Consider the following 27,740-nt stretch of genomic DNA (forward strand, 5'->3'; position numbering starts at 1 on the left):
GGTTACAAAATTCACATACATGTTCCTATTCACAGTTCCTATTCACGGTGCTGAAGTGGCTGTCACGATCTTGGGCATCCATAGGAAGTAAGCTGCCTATCCAGTTATCTCCTTTTTCACATGGATTATGCAATGGACATGAACTTGGATCCAGAGATTTTTTGCATGTTCATCCAAGGCAGCCTCATAGTTTTCCTATCCTGGATCACCTATCATCTCCCAGTGCCCTATCACATAATGTTCTAGAGAATCCCCCATCCCTTAAGAGCAGTTTTGTGGAGGCACAGGTGATGTAGTGGGGTGGTATAGGAATATAGGAAGCTGCCCTATGCTGAGCCTGACTGTTGGTCCATCAACTTCATTGCTGTTTTCACTGAGTGACAGCAGCTCTCCAGGGTTAGAGGAAAGGTACGCTGAGAACTGAACCTGGAGCTTCCTGCATACACAGCAGATGGAAGGACCCAGAGCACAAGTGCTAATCTGCCTCTGGATCCAAATCAGGATTTATTTAACAAAATGGTAGGGGACAGTATCACAGCAAGAGAATTGCAGCAACTAGCACCTTGAATAGGTCCACTCCATGCCCATTTAAGGTGCTACACATTTAAAGCAGTAGTGTACCACTTCAAACAGTCATAGCTTCCCCTCAAGAAACTTGGAAACCTTTGAATACTCCTTATTCCCCTTACAAGCTAAAACTCCCAGAGTTCCATGGGAGAAGAAAATTATTGTTAAACCACACTGGGAATTGTAGCTCGTAGCCTTGGTTGAACTGACTTAACAACATACCACAGGTTCATGCTCCTCACACACAGATATTAGTCATGGGGTTCCAGCCTATGCAACCATATTTGAAACATTTATGGGATTACATGGTTTAAAAAATAAAATAAAAATAAAACCTGGCAATATCAACATGTGCTAGCTAAGCAAGGGCACTTAAGTAATTTCCTTTTACCAGCAACATTTGCAAATGCGAGAAGATGAGAAGTGCTTTCACGCAGTCTCACCTTTCATTTGTTTTGAACAGTTGTGGTAAATTGTCCTGATCTAATGTCGTCTAACATCTAACATTTCAATTGTCTCATTTGGCTTGTTTGGAAATATTGATTCCGTTAATCCTGTTTGTCACATCTTTACTTTCAGGGGAACAAAGAAGCTATATACCGGTAATTGTCTCTTGGGAAAATATATTGAGGGGACATCATAGGTGGTAGGGATCAATAGCAGTTGGTTTTGAGAATCAGCAAGAGATAGTTAATCAGGTGTTTGGCTTGGACGTAAAAGAAACAAAATGCCCATTTTTACATTCTGCTATGTTTTAAATAACTATGGATTATCAATAACAATGATTACCATATCTTGCATTTTCTATTGTGGTCTTCTAAGCATCCAGCTTATACTTGAAAGAAAGTGTATCAAGCAAGAGGGATAGATGCAGACTCAGTCTAAGGTGAATTGGAATGCTTAGTCAATGTAAGAAGACCCATTGAAACTAAAGGATATAACTAATTTAGGCATATTAATTTCAATGAGTCTACAGTGAGTAGAATTTACTTGATTGTAGATAAGTGTAGCAATTCTTAACAATTTGGAACTCCATATAACCTTAGCTGATCTCATACGAAAACTTTTGGGAGAATGCTTTTACAAAATAGAGTGTAGAAACACCAAGACTACCATGTATCTTTGTCCATGTGTTTGAAATATGCCCAGGAGAAACAATTTATAGACTTGTACCATACATGTCTTAAAAAGAACATATACAAAGTCTTTACTGAAGATACGTTGAAATAAATTTGCTTTATTTACTCCAGGTTCTATGGGTGATATCCAATTAAGTCATACTCAAAAAGGCCCATTGGAAAAAAACAGTCTTATAGAAATGGATTTCACTGGATCCATTCTGAATATTCAATAAACTATAATTTGACTAAATATAATATTTTGTAAAATTATGAAGAGCTATTTTGGTATTAAATAGCTTTCTGTATGATGCAAATCATTTTTAAAGTAATTTTATGGCGCAGAAGGAAAAAGCAGAAGAATAGAAAATCCTGTAGTAGTAGATTAAATAGCGCAAAAGAGTGAGAATGACTCATGATGACCAGTTGTGCCAGAATATGAATCAAAATGCATATTATATTGAAAGCAATGCAATGAAGACAGCAGTCATATACATATGTGAATTCAAATGCACTTTCAAAGATCTACATTGGCTCCCAGTACATTTCCGAGCACAATTCAAAGTGTTGGTGCTGACCTTTAAAGCCCTAAATGGCCTCAGTCCAGTATACCTGAAGGTGCATCTCCACCTCCATCATTCTGCCCGGACACTGAGGTCCAGCACTCAGGGCCTTCTGGCGGTTCCCTCGTTGCGAGAAGCCAAGTTGCAGGGAACTAGGCAGAGGGCCTTCTCGGTGGTGGCGCCTGCCCTGTGGAATGTCCTCCCAACAGATGTCAAAGAGGAAAACAACTACCAGACTTTTAGAAGACACCTGAAGGCAGCCCTGTTCAGGGAGGCTTTTAATGTTTAATAGATTACTGTGTTTTATTTTTCTGTTGGAAGCCACCCAGAGTGGCTGGGGAAACCTAGCCAGATGGGCGGGGTATAAATAAATTATTATTATTATTATTATTATTACTACTACTACTACTACTACTACTACTACTTTGGAACGTATATTCAATTTGCAGCTGTGGTTGCTGACCCATCAAGTGATAAACACAAGAGAGAAAAAGCTTCTGATTGTGGATTTCCTTAGCCTTAGCAGATCTGGAAAAATATAATTTACAAGGATGTCCCCCCCCCCCTCATTTTAATAGCAGAAAGGTCATCACTATATGTTCACTGAATCAATGGGAAATTGCTTAATATACAGAATATCATACATTCGTCAGGGCATCATTGCTTTAATATCTCTGTAGCAGAAGCTGACCTTGCAATTTCGTCTGGAGAGAAAACTCACTTGAGAAAACTACAACTTGCCAACCAGAAGGCTGATTAGATCTTAAATTTGGCGATTATACCCAGGAGCATAGTAACTTCCTGCTGAGTCTGCCTGTTTAAATTACACTGTTTTATCAATGGCACATGCCACTAATAAATAGAATTAATCAAGCCTTCTCTCAGTAGAGTCGTTCTCCTTATGCCTTAATGTCTGTTGATGTTAGAACCACAGAACAGCTTTCACTTTACCCCCTACAAGAGCATGATCAAGGGCAGAGGGGGAAACAAAACAAGTAGGTCTAAACTGTTTTAACTTTATCAGGTAAGGTTTTAGAGGCGATTGCTTTGATTAAGCATGCCGCATACAACTTCTGTGAACTATGCTAGATCTTTAACCCTCTGACACATTCGACTCACATACTAACACCATTTAACATTGAGTTTCATTTAGATGTTGCATGCACACTGATTGGTTCCCGATTATATGATCCACATGACCTGAACGGCCAAACTACACACTTCATTAATCACATTTTCTAAAAGTGTGCTTAATGCTGCCACTTTTATTTTGAAGGGAAAGCAGCCAGCAGGGCTCCAATCCAGCCCTTTTTTATTGCAAGTATCAGGTCCAGGGGACTGATTACAACTGTAGGGAGGGGTGGATGATCTTCAATAGGAAACGGGTGCAAGTCAGGATTGGATCATGGCACCGGAATGGAGTCCCATCAGCTGCTTTTCCGTCAAAAGGAAAATGGTAGCATTAAGCACAGCTTTTGAAAACATGAAATATGGAGTTTGTGTTGTTGTTGTTGTTGTTGTTGTTGTTGTTGTTGTTGTTGTTGTTGTTGTTGTTGTTGTAATTAAAACTTGAATTCTCCCCTCCATCCGTAGATCTCCGGGCAGTTCACAGCATAAAAATACCAGATTAAAAAACACAAAATACAAGCTTTGCTCCAGAACAGAACAATCTGATCCATGCTTTGGGTTCCATTCTTTGACCTTGTCACTGATAAGAGCATTTGCAGCTGAAGTCTGGACAAACATACTGTTATACAAACTCGTAGCCTTCAAGGAGGATTGATTGATTGATTGATTATGGCATTTATACCCTGTTTTCCTTCCAGTTAATTCCCCCCTTTCTATTTTTAACCCTATCACACCCCTGTAGACCGACAGATAACTAGTCCAGAGTCACTCAGCGAGCTTCATGGCTGATTGCAGATTTGAACCCTGGTTTCTTCAGCATTAATCCAGCACTCTAACCATTACACTGGCTCTGACTGTCAGAACATGTTAGGCAAATTCACTATATATAACTGGCCAACAAATCAGTAGAGCGTGTACCATGCCATGCATGCAGTGGGATTCAGGAATCACCCCTGAACAAGTCTCATACTGGAAAGATGCAGGCAAAAATGTATGTGTGAAAATGGAGCAGGCACAAGTGATACTGGAAAAATGAAAGGGTTTCACTTTCACATGCTTTAAGAATTGAGGCAGAGCCTATGACCAGAAACATATATATTTTCACATGGTGCAACCTGCATTTGCTAACAATTTTATGTATTTTTACTATAACTTCATTTCTATCATTTTTGTGTGTGTTCACTTGCTTAAAAACCTGCTTTCTACAAATGTACCAAGTATGTTTGAAGGCAAACATACTTGGTACACTTTGACCTGTGAATCTTTGCTGACGAAGAATAGTCGAAACAGGGCCTTGTCCAGATTTTTACTGGAATTTACCTTTATTTGCCTTCAATATTGGGATTGATTCCTATTTAAACTCCGCATCACATCAATAAAACCTTGTGAAGATTTATTTGAAACCCATCTCATTTTGGCCTGAGTTCTTGCAATTTATCGTTTATTTCTTCAAATGTTCAGCATGGTTGACGATATCAACTAAAGCCTGGTTGCTTCATTTATTTAAAATATTTTGTAGTGTACAAAAGTTTTTTACACGGCTTTTTACAACAATGCCATGACAACAACAACAACAACAACAATAAAGATTTAACTATAACTGCTATATGCCAAAATGGCAGCATCCTCAAACCATATGCAATCCTTATGGAGGTTGCCATACTATGAAGCCAGGAAAATCACTGAGGAAACTTGACTCCAGACTTTTGAGCATTTAGGCTTTTCTTCAGATACTCATACACAAAAATGATTTTAGAAATCATACAATGAAACAGTGACAATGTCTAAAAGCAGCACATGAAAATTCAGAAGTATTTTTTTTGGGGGGGGGGTGGTGTGGAGGAAGGTCTTTTGCTCAGTACCAAAGTAACATCAGATTAGGTGACAGGGGAGTCTCCTTGGAGAAAGCAGGACACCGCTACAAAGATGGTTGCAGTGATTTCAATAAAAATTGCACAGAAAATCTAGCTGGTTTTCATATTTCTCTGCCAGGCTTTTGTCAGGGAAATGATTTTTTTTCTTTAAACCTTTCCACGTCCTTTGACAGTTGAATGAAATCAAGTGTGAATCCAACAGTTTCAATCAAATCTTATTATGCAAGCATTCAGGCTGTATTATGCTTTTGATGGTGTCACTGGGAGCATGATAGGGCTCAAACTTCATAATCGGCACAGAAATAATACCATTTATTTTCTGAGTGTTAATTTTTTTGGGGGGGGTGGGTGGGTTCCAGGAGTGAGGGATAAATCATTTTAAATGAGCCTATTCCAAACTGAGAATTGGGAAGGCTTTGCCCATTGACAGCTATAAGCCCCAGTTTATGAGCAGAATATGCGTAATACATTGTGGTGAACTGGGCTTTTATGCCACAATGCGGCTAAGTGAAAATTCCCACCATCCCCCCAGCAACATCTGATTAAAATAAAAACTTTAATAAGAAACTGACAGCTGCCACATAGGCTTTAAAAACTGTAGCTGGAAATATGCTTACATGAAAATTTCTATGAGCTACTTGTCACTTCCAACAAGCAATCTACTTTATATGCCTCGTGGCATGCACCGTATTTTTGTACTGTGTCTTGCCTTCCAAATCCTGCTAGAACAACCCGCCCCCCTGAATTATAAATGTATACTTTAATCAGGTATTATATCTTCTACCAAAAAGAAAAGGACAGTAACATAAAGCAAGAAGAAAAGACATATACAGAGAGCAATATGGTCAATAAGTTCTAAGTGCCTGCCACACAGCTACCTTCTGGTCATCTCAAGCTTAGATAACTGTGAAAGGAAAACTGACAACTGGATAATTTATAAAGTCGTTCTTTTCTGCAAGATTACATTTTTGAAAAATACTGAAAAGCAGACCAGAATATTCTTGGAAGCAGGAGCAAGTCCACTTTCACTTCCAACCCAGAAATGTCCTCTTGTGCTTATAAAAACTGCATGCATTGCTCCAATTTTAAATCCATCTCCCAGAAGGAATCATAGAGTTGGAAGAGACCACAAGGGCCATCCAGTCCAACCCCCTGCCAAGCAGGAAACACCATCAAAGCTTTCTTGACATATGCCTGTCAAGCCTCTGCTTAAAGACCTCCAAAGAAGGAGACTCCACCACACTCCTTGGTAGCAAATTCCACTGCCGAACAGCTCTCACTGTCAGGAAGTTCTTCGTAATGTTTAGGTTGAATCTTCTTTCTTGTAGTTTGAATCCATTGCTCAGTGTCTGCTTCTCTGGAGCAGCAGAAAACAATCTTTCTCCCTCCTCCATATGACATCATTTTATATATTTGAACATGGCTATCATATCACCCCTTAACCTTCTCTTCTCCAGGCTAAACATACCCAGCTCCCTAAGCTGTTCCTCATAAGGCATCATTTCCAGGCCTTTGACCATTTTGGTTGCCCTCTTCTGGACACGTTCCAGCTTGTCAGTATCCTTCTTAAACTGTGGTGCCCAGAACTGGACACAGTACTCCAGGTGAGGTCTGACCAGAGCAGAATACAGTGGTGCTATTACTTCCCTAGATCTAGATGCTATACTCCTATTGATGCAGCCCAGAATTGCATTGGCTTTTTGAGCTGCTGCATCACACTGCTGACTCATGTCAAGTTTGTGTTCTACCAAGACTCCTAGATCCTTTTCACATGTACTGCTCTCAAGCCAGGTGTCACCCATCCTGTATTTGTGCCTTTCATATTTTTTTTTGCCCAAGTGTAGTGCCTTACATTTCTCCTTGTTAAAATTCATCTTTTTTGCTTTGGCCCAGTTGTCTAATCTGGGGAGATATGAAATGCACATTTCCCCTGTTTTTTAAGGTTAGATACCCTACAGTTGAATACCGTATACTCTTGTTTGCTTTGTTGTTACTATTTTATTATCATCACCTTGGGGGAGAGTGTGTAGCAGCCAGCGAAGAGATTCCAACAAAGAGTTCTGGGTGTTGCAGCATAATTGCTGGCAGAGGTGAGGCCTTCTCAGCACATAACACCTCTGCACCAGTTGCCAATCTGTTTCCGCACCAAGTTCAAGGTGTTACCATTGTTAGTGGAATTACAAAATAAGATCCTGGCGTACTGAGCATGCCCAAAGAATTTGGTAAAGGTGACCAATCGCATGACACTCCTTTTGTGTGGTATTGGCCAATCACACGGTGCTCTCTCTTCAAGATGATAGTACACATGCTCACACTGTTTGTAATTTGGACCAATCATGGACATGGGGTGAGGGAAACTCAGTATTTGGATTGGATAGGAATTGGAATAGGAAATTGTCACTTATGGAATGTGTGGAATTTGTGGCAAATGTATAAAACCGTTTGGAATGCTTTGTCCAGTGGCCAGTTGATTTGGGACAAAGAAAGCCCTGCTGGTCCTTTCTACACAGAAAAGAAATAAATACTCTGGACTGCTTTTTCATTTGCTGTCTTGTGGGCTGTCCGTGAGACAGAGCAAGTTCTTGCTTACAACGCTATTAGGATATAAAACCCTAACAGCTCGAGACCAGTTTACTTACAAGAGCATCTTACTCCACATGTGCCCAACCAGCTACAATGATCAGTGGATTTGGCACTCCTACAGGTGCTACATAATACATGTTCTGCATTTGTAAGAACTCAGTTGTTTAATGTGGCAGCGCCTTCACTTTGGAACTCCCTGTCCATTGAGATCAAGCAGGTGCATTCCCTGTACTCTTTTCAGCTCCTGCTTAAAACATTCCTGTTTAGACAAGCCTATCCAGATGCACAGAAAGTTGAGGCGACACTATAATCTAACACTTACAATCAGATTAAAATATACAGTATGTTAGCTGTACATGTCTGGTTAAGTTTAGCAAAGTAGACCCTGGTTTTCATCAGACACTGAAAAGAATACATTGAAGACACCTGCCTAATGTCAATGGGTGAAGCATTCCAGGCGCAGCCAAGCTACAAGAGCAATGCCTTAGAGGTGCAGAACGAACACTTGAAGGAGCACTGCCAATGTGCCAGTTCCACAGATTGAAGTGGTACAAAGGAACACTCGGCTCGAGGTAGCCAGATTGCAACCAGTTAGACCAGCCTGACTTCTCTCAGCCTTGTCTGCACTGAGCCCATATCCAACAGACTGATCTGTGCCTTGCCAAGAAAGAGGAACCAATTTGTGCCAAGAAAGTCTATGCACATCCCTCAGAAACATGGATGCATGAAGTTCAGAAGGTGTGAGCCAGATTTTTTTCTCCAAGTGCCCACCTTTGGAGACTTTGATTATCTGCACATATCCACACATGGCTATGGTCCCCACTCCAGTCACCACTTGAGCTGTCCATAATTAGCTTCTGGAATAGAACCCAAGCTGTTTGGGTGTACTTCTGGTTGCTTTTCAGGTCTAAATATATATAAGTTTTTCAACATTTAATCCATTGCCTTTTGGGAGGTGATAAGTACAGCTGCTTTGAGCAGCATTTCATACTAAATTGCTGATATTCTTTATCAGGCTTATTGACACTTTAAAGAAGGTTTATCTGAGAAGACTTTAATAATCAGTTGTATATATAATCCTTTCACTTGCAGCTGCAATTTGGGGGCAGGGGAGGAGGAGGAAGAACCAATCTTTCCCAACCTTTCAAAGAAACCATTTGTATCAAAATACCTTTTTATCTGAGCTTTCTCTGCTAGTCCCTAGTTAATCCATTCCTCTGCCCATGAAAGTGCCGCATTTTTTCCTAAGGAGAAAATTTAACTAGCAAATTTTATTATCAAAATCCAAGAGAGTAATAAATTAAATGGGACTGTGTAGTGCATGCCACAATAGGTAGTATAACTTGAATTGGGTATTAGCAGCTTGTGCCTAAGGTACATCCTGAAAATATGCTTATATTTCTCTTAAATTTTGCATGTGACTCTGCCTAATACACATGTTTTTTGCAAGCAGTTCCCTCTAATATAATGATTCTTTGTATGTTGCATGCATATGCACTTTTTTATCCCCAACACATGCATTTTTAGTTGGAGATACACCACAAAAAGTGTGCATTTCTCAAGATAGCTGTGCTTCAAGTTTAAGTGTTGTTTCAGGAAGTGCAAATTAGGCAGGTTTGCATTAAAATGTGAATCAAACCTCATTTTTCTTCCATCCCTCATTTCAAGTCCACCTCTATAACTACACACAGCCTTATTCTGGTGCATGCTTTGTTATTTGTGAAAGTACAGAACCTGGCTAGTGGTGATTGTTTTATTCGTAGAATAGAAGAAAAGAAAGGCCCTCAATTCAGTCTTTGCCTTCTTCAGTACTTCTCTATATCTGAACAAAGCATTACAAACAGTCTGGGTATCAGTTATAGATGCATGTCACTCTAGCGTATGACTCAGCCGATATACTCAACAGATCCTTATACAGCCCTCTTGGGGTGCATTTAAGGCTCCATAGTTATATCAGAATTTCAGATCTACAGAAAGGCTCAGTGTGCAAGTGAAATGTTGCAAAATCTTGAGACTGGCTTAGTTAGCTTTCTCTGAGAACAAAGGCATATATGAGGCATCCTTTCTCACTGAGTTTTATTAATCACTTGAAAAGGGATCCAATGAACAGATATAATTAAATAAGCTCTAGACTAAGAGGAGGGTGGAGTCTTGCTAGGCAGAGATGGATATGACATTTTAAACGTCACAGGCAGGTGGGGATAGGGAAAATCATTCCTGAACACAAAAAAACACAAAAAACCCTACAAAACAGCCTAATGTGTTGCTTTTAAAAACAATTTTGTTTTCAGTTAGCAGGTTGCTTTTAACAGAAATAACATGTTTTCAGACTTTTAATGTAAATGAATAATAATTGCTGTATTTTAGTGATGTGTTTGCATGTTATTCCCCCCCCTCCCCTGTTTTTGCCTGATGGCTTAGAGAAAAACTTCAATTGTTATAGTTCACATGCTTCATCATTGATATTAAATGGTCTAAGTGAAGAAGAAATCTTAAAATAAGGAACTGTTAAATTTGTAAATATTTGTGTATTGTACAATTAGATACTAAAATGTATTATTGCGACTAGTAATATAATATTAGATTGCACAATTACATTTTGTGTGAGAAGTAAACCCTTTTGAATATGTGCATTTAGGACTGCAGCCATAGAGTAGGGTTGCCATATGTCCAGGGAAATTTTGGGAAATTAGCAAAAAGCTCAACAACTTTGAGTTTCTGCCCCATGCTTTAGAATAACTACAGAAATCTAGGAACAGCAGGTATAAACTGGAAGACCATCTGAAGGTACATTCAAATATGGATGCTATGCACTGCTTTTAACAGAATGCACATTTGGAAACAGGTGGTCTCCTATGCATTCAATAAACATTTATATATGTATTCTCCACTATTCAATCCCTGGCTAGCTTGCACAGATGTCTGCACATCTATCTCCCCAACAATTCGTCCTGCAAAGAAAATGATAAAATTGGACTGAAGGCAGAGTCTAGGATAATTGTTTGCACTATAATTGTGGAATGACTACCCACGCTAGAAACTGAAACTACAAGTTACTCTGACATCCCTGATTGATGGTATTAAATGAAACATTTTTTTTATTATTTGTTAAGAAATTAGCATATTGCTTCCCACATCTGAAGAAGTGCTCAAAGCAGCTAGCATTAACAGCGACATTGTAAAACAAGAATGTTCCAACCAAAAGGTATTTTCAATGTCCAACATGCACAGGAGGTGCCAGTTTATTAATCAGGAACATGAGCAGGAAATGGGCAAGAAGCCAACGTTTTGGCATGCCTCTGAGTGGGGGCGGGGACAGGGACAGACTAGGTAGCAGAAGGATATTTTGCATGGAGGTGGGTCGTGGCATTTAAAATTGCTGTGATGTGTCACCCGTCACTTCCAAGAAGTGGAGGCAGGTAGAGGGAAGGATGAGTGGCCTCCCTCAATGATGCACTTAACTGATTCATATGCTTGGATATGTCAGCAGGTGCAGAGGAGGGGAATGGAGGAGGCATATACAGGTGCCAGGCAGCCAGAGAGCCAAAAGGGAGAGATTGACCAAAATGCCTAATTGTGGTACAGCCAGATTGCAGACAAGTACTGATAATCCTGAACTGCCCAGGCATTCTCATCTGGTCAGGCTAAACTGCAAGTATCAAGAGAGATCATCATCACTGCCAGCCTAGCCCAGCAGACACGGCTCAAGAACTAGCCACATGCTACCAAACAAAGTGCAGAAGTGTGACTTTTGAGCATGGCTCACAGATGCCAGTTTGTTTTTGCTTTGTATAGCCTTCAACATCAATGCATCAGCTGAACCATTCTTTTCTTATTCTTTTTATTTTATTTTAATCACAATATCATATGAGAGAACCAGCACATCAAGGCCATGATCCTAACCCCTAAGTATTGGATAGGGGATGAAATATATTTAATGTATTTAATTTTATTTTTGAAAAAAAACTTGTATCCCACTCAAAGCTGCTTTTAAAAAAATTACAATATTTCATAACATATGCAACACTGCTAAAACCACAACTGCAATCACAATGAACCAACATTAATGTAACAGACTAGAGAAATGATAAAAAATCATTTGTAAAAAGTAAGGATCAAGGTGGGAACGGAATTCAATGAAGTAAACCAAAAGGGCACTTAGCTAAACACTTTAATAAATAGCCACGTTTCAACTAACTATGTAAAACATTGAGGTGTTGGAGTATGATGAATCTCAGGTGGATATTCTGCAAAGTGGGTGCCACAACAGAAAAGGCTCTAATACTAGTATCTACCCACCATCCTTGATAGGATCAAGGGTTCTGGAGCAATGGCTCAGATGTGAGGAAAGTACAGTGGTCCTTAAAATAACCAGGTCCCAAGCCATGTAGGGCTTAAAGGTTAAAACCAGCACATTGAACTGAGCCTGAAAACAAACTCTCAAGCAGTGCATGCCAAACAATACAGGCCTAATGCTTTTGAATGCTTAGCTCTTGTCAGCAATTTGGCCTCGGCCTCTTGCTCCATTTGCATTCCTGTATGCTTTCATGGCCAGCCACATGTTGAGTGCCTTATTTATTGATAGACAAAATCACATTGCTTTTAGTAATGGTTCATTTAAGGAAATGAAGATGCACTACAGAAAGCTAAAAAAGCACTCATGCTTGATGGTTTTGTTGTTGTTGTTTTTGCAAAAGCAGGGGAATAAAAATGTTATTGAGACAAAAATTTGTGTTTTTTTTAAAATAAAAAACATATCTATTTTATTAGCTAAGTAATATAAGGCAAACTAATTTTCTGGTCTATGTTTCACCACATTTTAACAACCAGAAGCCTTTAACTTTCATGAGGAAGCTTAAAAGCAGGCATAATTCAGTCAAGTGCCAGTGAGAAAATAATGGCTACCTTCAGGTGACTCATTCTTTACATAGCATGAGATTTTGAAAAAAATAGTAGCCACAGTTTGCATTCCCCACCACCCAACAAATCATTACAAAACAAAATCCACATGCGTCTGCTAATATGTTGGCAAATTAAATATTTTATATTCAAATGTAGTTTCATTGTTTGTTGTTACCAGCTCATTATTGGCAAGGAAGGTTGCTATAAGAGCGTGTTTGTAAGAGTTTTCAGCCCAAGGCAAGGAAGTCACAAAGAAAACATATCTTGGCTGCCTTGAATTCATACCATCATGAGCCAGCCAGTGATTTAGGCAACAGCAGAAGTGGTTTCATTCAAGAAGAAAATATCGCCTACCAATATAATTCAGTTTGTCCAATCTAATATACGTTATCTGAAAAACCGCACGCAGCAACACAAGCAATAACCAATGTGGCAAGAGTTGACTAAAAGGAAATCGAATTGATTATACAAAGCTTTGCCTCACTGCTCTTTCCCAGAAGATGGAAGAGACTAATATGCACAGTTCATTATAAAATGCATCCATCAAATTAGAACCAGAGATTCTGAAAGCACAGCATGGAGGAGAGTATCTTTCCATTACACCCATTGGGATTTTCCAGCATGAACCAATATAGAGAATGTATCAACCATTAAATGGTTTAAGAGAAAGAAATCAGCTGTGGCTCTGAAGATCTGTTATCACTCATTGATTTAAGAAAGAAAAAAGGGGGGAACTTACCTAGAACCCCTAGCCTGTAGTTGATGGTTACAACAATGACATTTCCGTAGCTGGCCAGTATGCTGCCGTCAACAATATTCCCTGTGCCTTCCATATATGATCCACCATGGATGTAGACCATCACTGGCTTCTTGCTGTTCTGATCATGTATGTCTGAAAAGAACACAAGTAAGGAAAACACAAGAAAGTAATACAAGTATTAAAAGAAAACTGTTGCCTATTTCCCCCCCCCAAAAAAAAAGTGCTAATAATTTTTGCATATTTTCTCATGCCATCTATTTTTATTATCTACTAGTCTGCTTATCTTTAGTTAGGACCAGAATAAAATAGGGCTTGTAGATAAGCTAGGAAAGGGCCAAAAGTACCAAAGGTGACAGCATCTTTTATCGCACAACTGGAATGTTGGAGGGGGTGGAGAACTATATCTGCTGAGTCTCACCTGGATCACAACTTGAAACGGAGCTGTGTTGCTTTTGGGATATGTATCACACAATACTAGGGCTCAAGTTAATGTAGGAATCTCACATGCAAAATACATAAGTTGAAGTAAGTAATGTACATAAAGTGTCATTATGAGGTGGTTTATAACATAAACATTATTTTAAAACAGCAAAGTTTTAATAGATTTATTAACATAAATAGCAGCACTGTCCCATGTCTTTCTGTCTTCCTCAATTTCCGAAACTGATAATGTTGCAGTTCTTGAGGCATATTCAACAAACTATCACCACCAAAAATTATCATTCACAGTAAGACGTGAAGTGGGTGGGGAAAATCTTCGGGCAAAATATATTGACAGATATTAGGGAGACGAAAAGAGTTTCATATCTACATTCTGCTTTGTCTAAACTAATTAAATTCAATCAACGGAGGACTGCTATGAATGACATTTGCGATTTGCCATCCCATTGCTTGCTTCAAAAATACTTTAAAAGACCAAAATGTTTCACAGAAAAAGGAGGAGAAAGATGCAAAAATAAGTAACCTTTCCCTCCCATTATTGTATGAAGCCTCCCTGCCACTGAAACAACTTTTAGAGGCATTTGTGGGGCTGAACTGTGATTTCCAAAACGGAAGCAAAATGGCTTTCCCCGATTTGTCAGCTGGAAAAAAACAGGGTAGTATATTGGGAGCAGCCAATTTTGCTCACCCATTAGAAGATTCTCCCATTTAGCAAACCAAAGGTATGTATAAAAGTGGTGGATATAGCTATAAGTGACTTTATTTGGGGTTAGGGCGTAGGGCGACAGTACCTTTCAACCACCCTTCAGAATAGCTCTCCTAAACTAGTTGGTGCGCATGATTGCATATTCTATTTAATAAATTGCCGGGCAATTAATAGTTCTATGTTAATATAACATAACAATCTACCTCTCATTATGAAACCAATATGTGGTGTTTTATACTCCCACATTTTCGTGATTTGAATCCAGAGGTTGATGGGGGAAAATATTGACTCGCCAATGTATCTGTATTGGTTCTAGAAAACATGGTAGGCAGAGGTGGATTTAGGGCAGTGTTTGTGGTGTGGTTGCACCAGGTGTGCAGCCAAGGAGGGCTCTAGGAACCTGTCAGAGCCTCACACCTCTTTCTCAAAGCCCAGCTCAAGCCAGCGCTGTGAGGGCTGTGGGGATGGTATCAAATAGCCTCACACAGGGCAGCATATTACGAAGGTCTGCCCCTATGGTAGGTATTCACTAGCTAACAACCAACAGACTTGCAACTAAGAAAGAAGTATATTTTCACATATCCTTGGCAAGATAAATAATACATATATTTTCTGCTAAGAATTACATTTGTAGTGCTGTTCAAGATACCAATATGGAATATAATACCTTCTTTTACCTAGCATAAATGGAAGATATAGACACTAGGAGGGCAGCAACTGGCAGCCCTCTTTCAGATCTGCCCCCATAAGAGGAACAGAAAATGTTACTTACTATATTAAGTGACAGAAATCAAATAATCAAACTTAGGGAGGGAAGGAGGGAGGGTAGACATATTTTACAGAAAAACTACTTTCTGAGCTGAGCCCTTGCATGACAGAATCTATTTGCTGTGTGTGAACTAAATGTCTAATTACTTTATTTGGAAAGGCATTATTACAGCAGCAGAGCAATGGAAAAGAAGGTGAACAGTCGCAATAACAAGGGAGCAGAGATCTCAGCAGCTGTACTTGAAAAGGTCAGAAAAGCCACCATAATTCTAAAGCCTCGAGAAAGGAGGAGATTAAGAGGTGACCACACCATAACTATAAAGATTTCTGAAGGGAACAGAAAGGGCAAATGTTACCATGCTAGTTGAAATAGTGTCAAATTTCAAAACACAGAAAAGAAATGAAATAAGGTTAAGAAAAGACCAGACACCAAGGATGTGAGGTTGAAATCCAGAATTCATGAAAGTGGCAGACTCAGATAATTCAACAGTTTATGCAAACCTTTGTCAGGATGTCTAACATTAAGAAACAAGCTAAGTGTAATTTTTGTCTGAAAAGGGTTCAAATCCTAGTGGTGTGTTATTACAGCTGTTATTAAATGTGGAACAATAAAGAGGTTTAGGAGTGAATTAAGATTTTCTCTGAAATTTGTGTTTAATCTGAATATAACCAAATGCTGAAAGTGTATTCTTATAGTATAAAGGTAAAGCGACCCCTGACCATTAGGTCCAGTCGTGACCGACTCTGGGGTTGCGGCGCTCATCTCGCATTATTGGCCGAGGGAGCCGGTGTACAGCTTCCAGGTCATGTGGCCAGCATGACAAAGTCGCTTCTGGCGAACCAGAGCAGCACACGGAAACGCCGTTTACCTTCCCACTTCCCTATTTATCTACTTGCACTTTGACGTGCTTTCAAACTGCTAGGTTGGCAGGAGCTGGGACCGAGCAACGGGAGCTCACCCCATCGCAGGGATTTGAACCGCCGGCCTTCTGATCGGCAAGCTCTAGGCTCTGTGGTTTAACCCACAGTGCCACTGTGTCCCATATTCTTATAGTATATGTGCTTATTATTAAACAAAGAAAGAGAAACATTGTTGTGTCATATTAAGGTACTTGCCTCCATCATTATGGGGAAAGTTCTAAAAATCTTGCATTGCATAACAAGCACCCAATAATCCACAGGAGTTTAAATGAATCCTGCATTTCCCCCCCCCCCAATAAAAGTCCCCACCACAGTTAGTCTTCCTTTACACCTACCAGAATAATGCGGTTGCTACAACCTAAGTAGTTGTATCCATGACACTTCACAGATTTTATATATTAAAAATATATAAAACATATACCCACATGATTATGCTTCCGTGCATGTTTACAATAACATGGAAGTGATGGGCATCCCAAAAGGATGGGCATCACTAGTGTGCTATATATCATATATAAACACACAAACCATATTCCTGGGAGCAATATGGGAGTAAATGGTAGTGTTAACGTTGCCCCGGATACATGCAAAGGAAGAAAGCTTTAGAGAATAAAATAAATTAAACAGTTTCCTTTGAAATATCAGGGGAGCGGGGACTGAAACAGGAGACAAAGTAATTGCATCCACTATATGGGGAAGAGGAAGAGGGAGATAAGGTGAAGGTGAATTTACAAAATGTACTAAAAAGGATAAAGGAAAAGATACACATGCAAGGTTTCAAGTCCATATTTTTTCCCCTTTTCCTAGGCAAAAATTCGGACTGGGAATAAGGAAGCATTTTTGGTTGTAAATAATATTTATGTTACTCACTTCACACATATTTACAGATAACCTGTACACTTATCTCAAAGGGGAATTGCAGTCATCTAAATGCTAATTTGTGTCTTATTTTTGGAAGAAGAAAAAAAGAGGTGGAAAGGAAAGTTGATTCCAGATAAGAAGAAAATAAAGCAGCACACTGAAATGTGTGTGATTAAATAAAGGAGGGGGGAAGTTAATGTTCATGCATATCACGTTTCAGTTTTTGGGAAAACAAAAACAAAAAATACCTTCGTCTTCCCCACGATCATTACTGGTTATATCATCTGCGCTTTTCTTTGTGTTGGCTCCTGGGATCAGAGTGAGCAGGAGAATAAAGGGAAAAAAGAGAATTCAAAAACAGCAGGTTCCCAAAAATTTAAAGGAAAAAAAAACTATCCAAAAAGTGGAAAAAAGGAAAAAAAGGTAACACAAAAAGTCAAAATTTGAATCTGAAAAAAGGATGCAAATTGCACACTAACATAAATGCTAAAGACAACAAATCAGGAAAAAAAACTGGTAGGAAAAAATCAAATGTTGTGACAATGCAATTAATTTTATTTAAAATGATTGCTTATTTTGCATTCAAAATTTATAAGAAAAAAACACATTCTGTATACATGAATTCTTTGTAATTCAGTTGACAGTCCAATTTTCAGTGCACTATCATAGTACAATATTCATCAAATAGACATTTTAATTAGCAAAGATTTTAAAAGATTGGGGATAAGTGGTGAAAAATGAATATGAAATTCTGTTTCAGATGCCTGCCTAAGTTGTGCCATTGTCTCTGTTCCCAAGTCATTATGGTTTGAATCCAAAGAACTACACAACTATTTTGAACACCAAGGAGAGGTATACACTTTTGTGACATGGCAAATTGAAATTTGGGTCTGTTGCTGTTCAGAGTGGAAAAGTCAAAAATCCTACTGGGCATACCCAACATCTTGGACATGCAAACGTAGCTCTTTGGATCCTGTCTTCTGACAAAAATCACTGTAGTATTTAAAATGAATTTAATGTAATTATTATTAATACAAACAAAATAATTAACACAGATAACACACATGGAAAATATTGCGCAACACAGAGAAGTCGGGATATTTGTTTCGCTGAATACACATTTCCACCATCATCAACAATGAACTTAAAACATCTAATTTCAAACTGAGAATCATCTGAGTGTGAAAGATTCAGGTCTATGTGTGGATTACGCATTCAGTTCCAAGCACATTATACCTGTCATAGTTATACACAACATTTTACTTACCATGAGAGCAAAAACAGAAGTAAGAAACAGTAATACTCTTATTTAGAATCAAGAATTCCCCATAGATCTGGCTACACTGAGACATACCATGCAGGAACTCTTGTAGGGCTAAGATCTTTGGGGGGAAACCATTTCCAGTCTTGAGTGACTATGAGGGGAGCCACAGGGGAAAAGAGTAGTAGTACAGTATGTACAATCCCTCACACAGATGGTGTTCTGTGCATGTGGGAAAATTGATTCATATAAGCTTGGTGTGACATTTCTCTAAAGTATGAGTGACATTATTCATTCTTTATAAGGCTCCCCCTTCTGTTGCTTATAATTTTGCCATGTTGAGTTTTCTCATTTAGTGGGATACGCAGAGAGAGAGAGAGAGAGAGAGAGAGGGAGAGGGAGAGAGAGAGAGAGAGAGAGAGAGAGAGAGAGAGAGAGAGAGAGAGAGAGAGAGAGAGAGAGAGAGAGATTTCTAGAAAAAGAAGAGCTGGAGCTCACCATGAACTTCCCCCTTGTTTTCTTAGAATGTCAACCTGAGCTCCAGTGACCTCCTGCTGAAAATCCCTCCCTCCCTCCCTCCTTCCCTCCCTCTCTCTCTCTCTGTGTCATTGTGAGAGTAGAACTCTGTTCAAGCAGCCTTGAAGAAAACAGCCAAAAAAGTTGTCTTGACATGGGTTGAACCAGATGGTGCTGTTAAACCTAATGAGGTAAAAAATCAAGGCCACAAATCCAAAGGATGTTCAGTTTACCATACATTAGGAGCAGTAAATATAGGAAGGGGTCATCCTCCCAACTGGACAATTTTCTAGGAGCCATAAGCCAATGGCATATGGAGGCCAGAAACAAAAAACGGGCGATGAATGCAGTTTTTACCTTTATACACTAGGCTAGTTTCTAGACATGCTCTCATATACCTCTCTACATCCAAGCAACCAAGAGACGTTATCAGAGTACAAGGACACATTGCAGCCGAACATAAACACTTGGGGCACAAAGCAGAGCTGGGAAGGCGTGTCACCTGGGGAAAGTCCCAAGGGCCACAAAGAGAGTCCTGGAAGGTTGCATTTGACCCTGAGACCTGTCTGCTTTTCTGACTGTGGAAGGATGTTCCCTGGTAAATCACACCAACAAAGGCAATAAATAAATGTTAAATAGATTATTTTATTTCATTTTTCTGCTGGAAGCCGCCCAGAGTGGCTGGGGAAACCCAGCCAGATGGGTGGGGTATAAATAATAAATTATTATTATATTATTATTATAAATGTAGATGAAGAGAGTAGGTGTCACTTCATCTGACTTTTAACACAACATGGTTCTCCCTGTGCAGCTTATATACACACCACAATAAACATTTCCAGTCTCTTTGTTGCATTTCTTTTACAGTATGATGATATGTATTCATATGAAGACTTTTATCCATATCCAGGGATACTGCTCATGGTTAATGCCAACTTGCAAGTAGGTAGCAATGCCACAATCAGCCCCTGGTGTCCATTCATAGAATGTGAATGGCTAAAATGGGGTGAAGCCTTCACATGTTCAGCCTTGTATGTCATCTGGACACCTGGGATTCCAGGTTGTGTGGAAGGTTGCACATTCCCAAGCTGCTCCCTGCTTTTCAGATGTTTCCATTCTATGCACAGATACCACAGGCAAAGGCTACTTTGTGCAGTTCTACTTCCCATTTGTGGTTTGGTGTTAACTCAGATTACTGAAGGAACCATCTCGACCCCTGTATCCCTGTCTGGCAACTGTGCTGCTCAGATGGGGCTGTTGAGAATACCGCATGCCCTAGAGCAGGGATCCCCAAACTAAGGCCTGGGGGCCGGATCCGGACCAATCTCCTTCTAAATCTGGCCCGCAGACAGTCCGGGAATCAGCGTCCTTTTACATGAGTAGAAAGTGTCCTTTCATGGGTTATTTGTGGGACCTGCCTGGTATTTTTACATGAGTAGAATGTGTCCTTTTATTTAAAATACATCTCTGGGTTATTTGTGGGTTATTTGGAGTTCTAGCAGGGGAGCGCAGCTATCGTATACCCTTGACCAAAGAACGGTACACTCCTTCTATCTGGGATGGTCGTTCTCTTCTACCGAGCGTGCAGCTTCGGGAGGGACTCACATGGAACGGTGAGGGAGGAAGGGAACACCTGCCTAGCCAGCCAGATCAGCCGAATCAAGCCTGGCGATCAATGGGGTGACAGATGTCGCAGCCAGATCGCCCTCACATCCATTTGTGGGGCATAGGAATTTGTTCATTTTTCTTTTCTTTTCAAAATATAGTCCAGCCCCCCACAAGGTCTGAGGGACAGTGGACCAGCCCCCTGCTGAAAAAGTTTGCTGACCCCTGCCCTAGAGGTATGCTCAGTTTGTACCAGAAACCAGACTTTTGCTGCTGCAGCTCCAGCCCTTTGGGCTCCATTACCAGCTGAAATTATACAGATGGCTAACATCAATATGGCATAGCAGCCAAGTCTCCCGTTGAAAAATGCGGGCTCAGCAGCAGCGCGGCACCGGAAGTCTCTTCTACGCATGTCTGGACATGTGTAGAAGCAACTTCCGGTGCCGCTCTGCCCGATTTCCGGTGCCCAGGCATGGGCAGAGCGGCACCCGAAATGGAGCCTCCCTGGCAGGTGGGAAATCTGCGGGATTTCCGGGATTTTTTTTTCTATTCGGGATAACAGTGGGAAACGGATTAAAATCTGGGGGTTCCCCGTGAAAAACAGGAGACTTGGCAGCTATGCATTATGGTATGGAACCTACTGAAGATATTTTTTGTTTCAAAATGCATTCCTGGCTGGTACATAGTAGTGAGGATTGGGTCCTACTGAAATGGCAGAATGTGTGCAAAATACTGGCCAGCCCTTGAAGCCCATCACAACTGAGCTTTTGTCATTTTTTTTTCCTGGATTCCATACAGTATTGATGGACAAAGTTGCTGTCTTTGTGTTCCCACTTAAGTGTACTTTGATACACCACCCCAAGCTACATACATTTACTTTTCTGTACGCAAAAATCTGCAATATGATCAAAATATAATTTGACTTTCTTCTTCATAAACACCACCCCATTTTTAGTCCCTCAAAATTTGATGTGGCCTCTAATATGAACTGATCTGATGCATACCTTCTGGAAAAATATGCTGAGCAGAATTCTAGCTGTATTCCTAACCCTACTCCCGTGGGTATAAACCCCGCTGATTTTAGCAGGACTTACTTCTAAGTAGACATGGTTCAGATAGCACTGTTGGCTTCCGCAAATCATGAATCTTGATGTAAGTCTCCTCCAGAAAGCTATCAAAATACATTTCAAAATGCACGTTTTGAGCGAAATATATGTTAGGAAATATGATTTGAATGTGAATTTTCATGTGGCTTTATTAAAACTACAGATTAATAGAGAAAGAAGACAGAACAGACTTATGAGTGCACATGTCCGAAAGAGTTCCATTGACCTGGAAAGGCAGACTTGTCTATCCCTAACTAACTGCTAGTTGTCAGCCACTATTCATTTCCCTATTCTCCCATAATTTAATACATATCTCACTCCTTTGGTTTTTTATCTCCTTTTTTCTCACTACACTTCAGCAAAGTTCAGAATGGTTCTTTGTTCTTATGTGATTCGCTTAACTTTCTTCCTGCCTTTGTTTCCAGGTTCTTTTGAGAGTCTTATTTTCATTACCTCAACCTCCTCCTCTTTAATATTTTCACTTACATCACCCCAGGCTTTTCCACCTTGTGTCAGGATCCCCTGTGGTCCACAGTAATCTCCTATTGATGAGTCTAGCAGTAACTACTTTAGCACTTTTTTTCCAATAGCTTTGCTCATGAACATGACTGATGGATTTGGCAGGGTACATTGTATAAAACTGGGGCTGTGCCGACTGGGACTAGTGAGGAGTTGTAGTTTAAAACATTTGGAGGGCACCAAGCTGCTTAAAGACTAGTTCATAATAATATTAATCTGTGCAATCCTTTGTAAAGCAAGGTCTAGAAATGGGAAGTATTAAAAAATTGCACCACAAAATTTCATAGTAATGTGTCTTTTTAGACCACAAAGAAAGAAAATCTTCCATTTACTTATACCCGGGGGTAATTAATTTTCATCAGTTTGAAAATCTTCAGTATTCCCTCTTTGCTCAGGCTCCTAGGTTTACACTTTCACTGTTGTGCTCAGTTCATTATGCTCAACATCCAGTCTACAAGCCAATACTGCAGGTTTCTCCTTTACTATTTAAAACACATTCTTCTGCCCATAATCCTCTTGTCATGATCTGATTAGTTTTTATGTTAACTGCTGCAATTTCTCCCTGTGGATTCCACTTATCTTATTTTGAGTCTCTCTTCCACAAACACAATCTGCAGTGAAAAATCATTCTAGACACAGCATGGAGAATATTTAAGCGGGCCATAGCAGGAAGACAGAAAAACTGTATAATGCAGAATAAACAAGAAGGGCAAAAGTAGCGCAGCTAAAAGTCTACTCCAAGAGGCTACTCCAAAGTTAATTAAGAAATGAAATACCTTATCTAAGCGAGTTCAGGTCACTTTTAATACATCAGAATAGACATACCAAGGATCAAAAGGATGAGATGTGTCACTTCCAGTCTGATCTCATACATAGCAGTCCTATGGGGTTCAATGCACGGAGGGAGCATAGAATAACATGCTTAGGGTACTTTTTCACCACCAAGTTGCAACCACTTACATTTAACTGCATGGTGAATAATTTAAACCACATTAGGATATAAACCTGCCACAATCCAACACCCTACTGCAAGCCTGGGCCATTTCTAAAGAATAGTTGCCATTATCCAGACCAGAGTATGCTACAAGCAGGTATCAGTTTAATGCAGGATACCACAATTTTTGCCCTTTTGGTCAGCTAACCATTAGGAAACACGTAGAAGTCAGGATCATTAAAACTTGTCACAATTTTGTATTTTTCCTGCACTTCACTGTTTATTATTCCTTTAATGACACAATCAAAGAATGCATATATTTTAAAAGATGATCATTAAGGTCAAAAAGACAGGACAGAAGGAAATTCCCCAAGCTAAATTTTAAATATGAAACATTGCTGTTTCTTTAAATCTCCAATGTATCACGACGCTTACATCATGCTGCGTTGGGTTACATCATGTCATGACCAGTGATGTAACCCGTCGCAATGCAATGCACACATCGCAGTTTGTCAGTGAGTTAAAGGAATAGCATACTTAGGTTGTTGTCAACATGTCCAGTTGGTCATTCTGAGAACATAGTTTAATTACATTCTTACTGAATCTCAAATTGCAAATTGCTGTGTTACTGAGAAGAATAGATGTACAAAAACACTCCTTTACCAAAAATTTATGCTGTTAGTTGTAGAGTTTTAACAAGACTGCAGCTGTGGTTCACTGGAAGATCATCCGATATACATGCAGATGGGACTTGGTATCTCCAAGTTGGGCTGGGAGAGACTACTACCTGAAACATTGAAGAGCCACTGCCAATCAATGTAAGCAATAGTGAGATGAATGGGCCAATGCTCTGAATATTTGTTTGTATGTTTATTTAACTTGTACCCTGTTCTTCCTCCCAAAGGAACTCATGGTGGCAAGCAACAAGTGATAATACAAAAATGACATGTTGAAAACCTATCAAAAATCATTCCACTACAGATACAGACTGGGAAAGATCTCAACTTAAAAGGCTTATTAGATGACAACTCTTCAGCAGGCACCAAAAAGACCACAGAGACAACTGCTGTCTAATATTAAAGAGGAGGAAACTCCAAAGGGTAGGTGCCACACAAAATGCCCAATTCCTACTTTGTGTGGAATAGACCTCCTGAAAAGCTGGTATCCACAGAAGGCTCTCGTCTACAGTGATCAGTTGGGTCCCCAAACCAGCACCTTAAACTTAGCAGTGGCGTGACATTTTTGCAATACCCCACTCCAATGAGCAGTTTAGTCGTTGCATTTTATACCAGCTACAGCTTCCAAACCAATCTCAAGGGCAGCCCTAGAGAGCACATAGAGCCTGAAGGTTACCAAACACACGGGCAACAGTGGTCACACTATCGTGGTCCAGAGATGGCTGTAGCTGTCTTAGCAGCCCAAGCTGGTAGAAGTTACTCCTACCCATTGAGGTCACCTGGGCTTCTAATGATAACGATGAACCCAGGAGCCCCCAGACTACAAACCTCTTCTTTTGCCCCATCCAAATCAGGCAATTCACCAATTATCTGGTTTTGTAAAATGTTCAGCCACAGTCATTTCATGTTGCCAGGATTCAGAGTTGGTTTATTGGCTCTCATCCAGCCCACCACAGAGTCCAACCACTGGGCAAGGGTTTGCGTGGCCTCACCTGATTCAGAGGTTACAGAAGTAGAGCTGGATACCATCATTGCACAAATGACACCATGCCACAGATATGATGATGAATGCTTCCATTACTTCCTACAGATGTTGAACAGCACTGGGGTACACTGTGGCACTCCACAGCACAGCTTTTAGTCAGGTGACTAAAACACAATCACCCTGTGCTATTATGTGAAATGACCCTGGAGATAGGATCAGAGCCATTGTGATATCCTGAACCCACTAAGTCAGCTCAGAAGGATATCACCACTTTCTCAGCAACACTGGGTAACCTGGGGCTACTCTCAGCCTAACCTACATCACAAGATTGCTATGAGTTTAAAAATATGGAATCATATACACCAAGTTCCTTGGAAGATAGAGGGAGGGAAATGAAATTAAATAAAGGAATAAAAATATTTTGGAACCACCACTTTAAGGGTATTTTAAGGGTATTTTCCCCCCAATTTGAATTGACTTTATCATTGAGCTGATCATTATGTATGATTCCAATGATGTAACTTGTTCAAGTATGTCTAAATTGTGGAGGATCCCATTTTCAGGAGTGATAGCTTTCCCAGACCCACTTGAAGATGTCCAGTAAGCCCTAGCCCTTTCCCCACTGTGTAGGGCATACCATACTTTTTATAAGATGAAAAGGTGTGTAGACGTGCCTTCTAAAAATATGGATATGTACTCAGCCTAGGCCAATATAACAATTAGGAATAAACTAAAAGGGGGGGATTCTATATTATAAAGGTCTAAATTGGAAAGAAGCATCAAATACATTGGTAGGATCAAATAATGGCCAGTCAGGCAGTAAGAGTGTGTTGTTCATATCAAAGAAGGAATCCCACAAATCCTACAGAAATTCACTTTCTGTGTCTTGCAATCAGTTCGACACAACCCTTGCAAATAAGGTGTTGCATTAGGCAAGGTTTCCATATGCAGTCTTTTACCATATGTACCAGCTGATTATTACTAATGCCAAGAATGGGCTCTGAGACACATCTTTTTCCAAAGTACCCCGATGGAGTCAAAAACAGATGCAACTACCCAAGGAAAGAAAGCAAATTCAGCGAGGTCACAATAGCTGACAGTTTCCTACTAAAGATTCTCAGAAGTACGAGGAGCTACCAGGGGGATTGCAGGTTTGTGTGAACTGCCGCCATGCTGTGGAGACTCTCTGTAGAGCCCATTGCTAATTGCTTGGGCATGGCACCTTGGAAAAGTTCTACTACAATCTGTTGTGATGTTTTGAACATTAAAACGAAGGTATTTATTCAGAAGTATTGAAGTGCACCTTAAAAATAGCATGAGCACCAGAGGGATTCATTATTGCAAATGGCTACTTGTGTATTTATATACACCACCACTCCAATATTGCATATTCATTTGTTATAGTCACAGAATGGCATAAAGCAATTTCACTGGAAAAAAGGAATAATGAACGTTCCCTAGGGAATTCATTCTTGAATCAAGTCCCCACCAACTCTTTTCATAGTTCTGTTTATCTCAGTGGAACTACTAGTAGAAAATAAGCAGAAAATGGCAGATTTTAAAGTTGTTGTTTTTTTGTTTTTTTTATGTCATTAGAATGAATTAAATAATCAATGGGTAAGCCATCAATCGAAATAAATACACACTCATTAAGTACCAAAAGGACATTTTGTCTTAATCAAATGTCTAGCAGTTTTGTAAGAAACCAATGCAGTTGTAGTGAATCATATTGAAAATATGGGAAGCAGGTACTCCATTACTTTCCTTCGTCTGTCTTACATGAATATCCCTTCCCTTCCCTTTTCATTTTTAACTATGGTCAGCATGCCCACTAATATTCTATTCATGATTAGCTTTAAATCATAAGATGGGACAAACATTAGAAGATGGTTCACAAAATTTTGCTGCAGAAGGGAATGCATGAGGGAAGGGAATGCAAGCCTGTAGAGCAATTGCAGGGCCCTGACATTAAAATTACTTGCAGAAAGTTTCATTCTTTACCCCTCAAAATGTGCGCTGATGAATCTAGAAAAGCAGGAGCCTATTGGCTGGCCTGTGCCAAATGTTAGGAAACCAGCTATGCAAAATGCATGGTGTACCCTGACTTCATAATCATCTCCATCAGCCAAATAGATGGTTTAGAATTCCAGCATGCTTGGACTGTATACATCAGACATACTGCATAAATTGTGCCTGAACCCTGACATAAGCACTGCTGAGATGTGCATAGTATTTTATTCTAGCCACACCTCTCTTCAGCTGAACAGATATATAACTAAACCCTATTTCAGAAGTGCCTCAGAATGAAGAACCATTTTTTCTGTCTCCTTGACATCGCCTTCAACTTAAGCAGACTCTCAAAGGTGGCCATCATTGCTCAGGTAATTGAGAGTAATTCAACTGTATGTGACATAATAAGATGCTACCAATATTATTTTTAACAGAGAACATAGCCACTCTAGATGACCATGAAATGTTCTATGCACTGAACTAGGTAACTTAAAAGACAAGTGAAATCAGGAATTCATGCTTTTGACACAGTAGAGATGGGGTTTTGCAAGAAGGAATAATAGAGAGAGGAGTTATGAAGTTAAGTAGAAATGTGTAATCATAAGAAAATGAGAAGCACTGCAAACTGTTTGGAGGAAAATGGGTATCTTTTTAAAGCCAACTCATTGATTTACTGTATTTATCCCACCTTTTCTGCACCATGCAAATTAATACTATCAGCCTGCAATAAAAATATCTGTACCATCATGGCTGTAAAACTAAACACATTCTTTTGGTTTTATGTTCCATCAATATTTGTATAATCAGTCTAAGCTGCAAGTGCTCTCCATTCCATTTTTTTTCTTCCACTGGTGTGAAAATATTAATTTATATCCACTTGTTAAAATTCTGGAAGTGCTTGCCTGCTTGCTTGCTTGCACTGCATGTGGTATAAA

General features: G+C 39.7%; 1 protein-coding gene across 1 annotated transcript in view; it reads right to left on the reverse strand.

Moving 5' to 3' along the window:
* Positions 1-27,740, reverse strand: part of NLGN4X (neuroligin 4 X-linked) — a 160,827-nt gene that overhangs the window by 71,330 nt on the left and 61,757 nt on the right. The window contains exons 4-5 of the mRNA XM_060273479.1: positions 17,441-17,500; positions 13,475-13,627 (exon numbers count right to left, since the gene is read on the reverse strand). Coding sequence (XP_060129462.1) covers positions 13,475-13,627; positions 17,441-17,500 — 213 coding nt within the window. The remainder of the gene's footprint in view (positions 1-13,474; positions 13,628-17,440; positions 17,501-27,740) is intronic.

The sequence above is a fragment of the Zootoca vivipara genome, chromosome 4 (genome assembly GCF_963506605.1).
Source record: "Zootoca vivipara chromosome 4, rZooViv1.1, whole genome shotgun sequence".
In the NCBI taxonomy this organism is placed as follows: domain Eukaryota; kingdom Metazoa; phylum Chordata; class Lepidosauria; order Squamata; family Lacertidae; genus Zootoca; species Zootoca vivipara.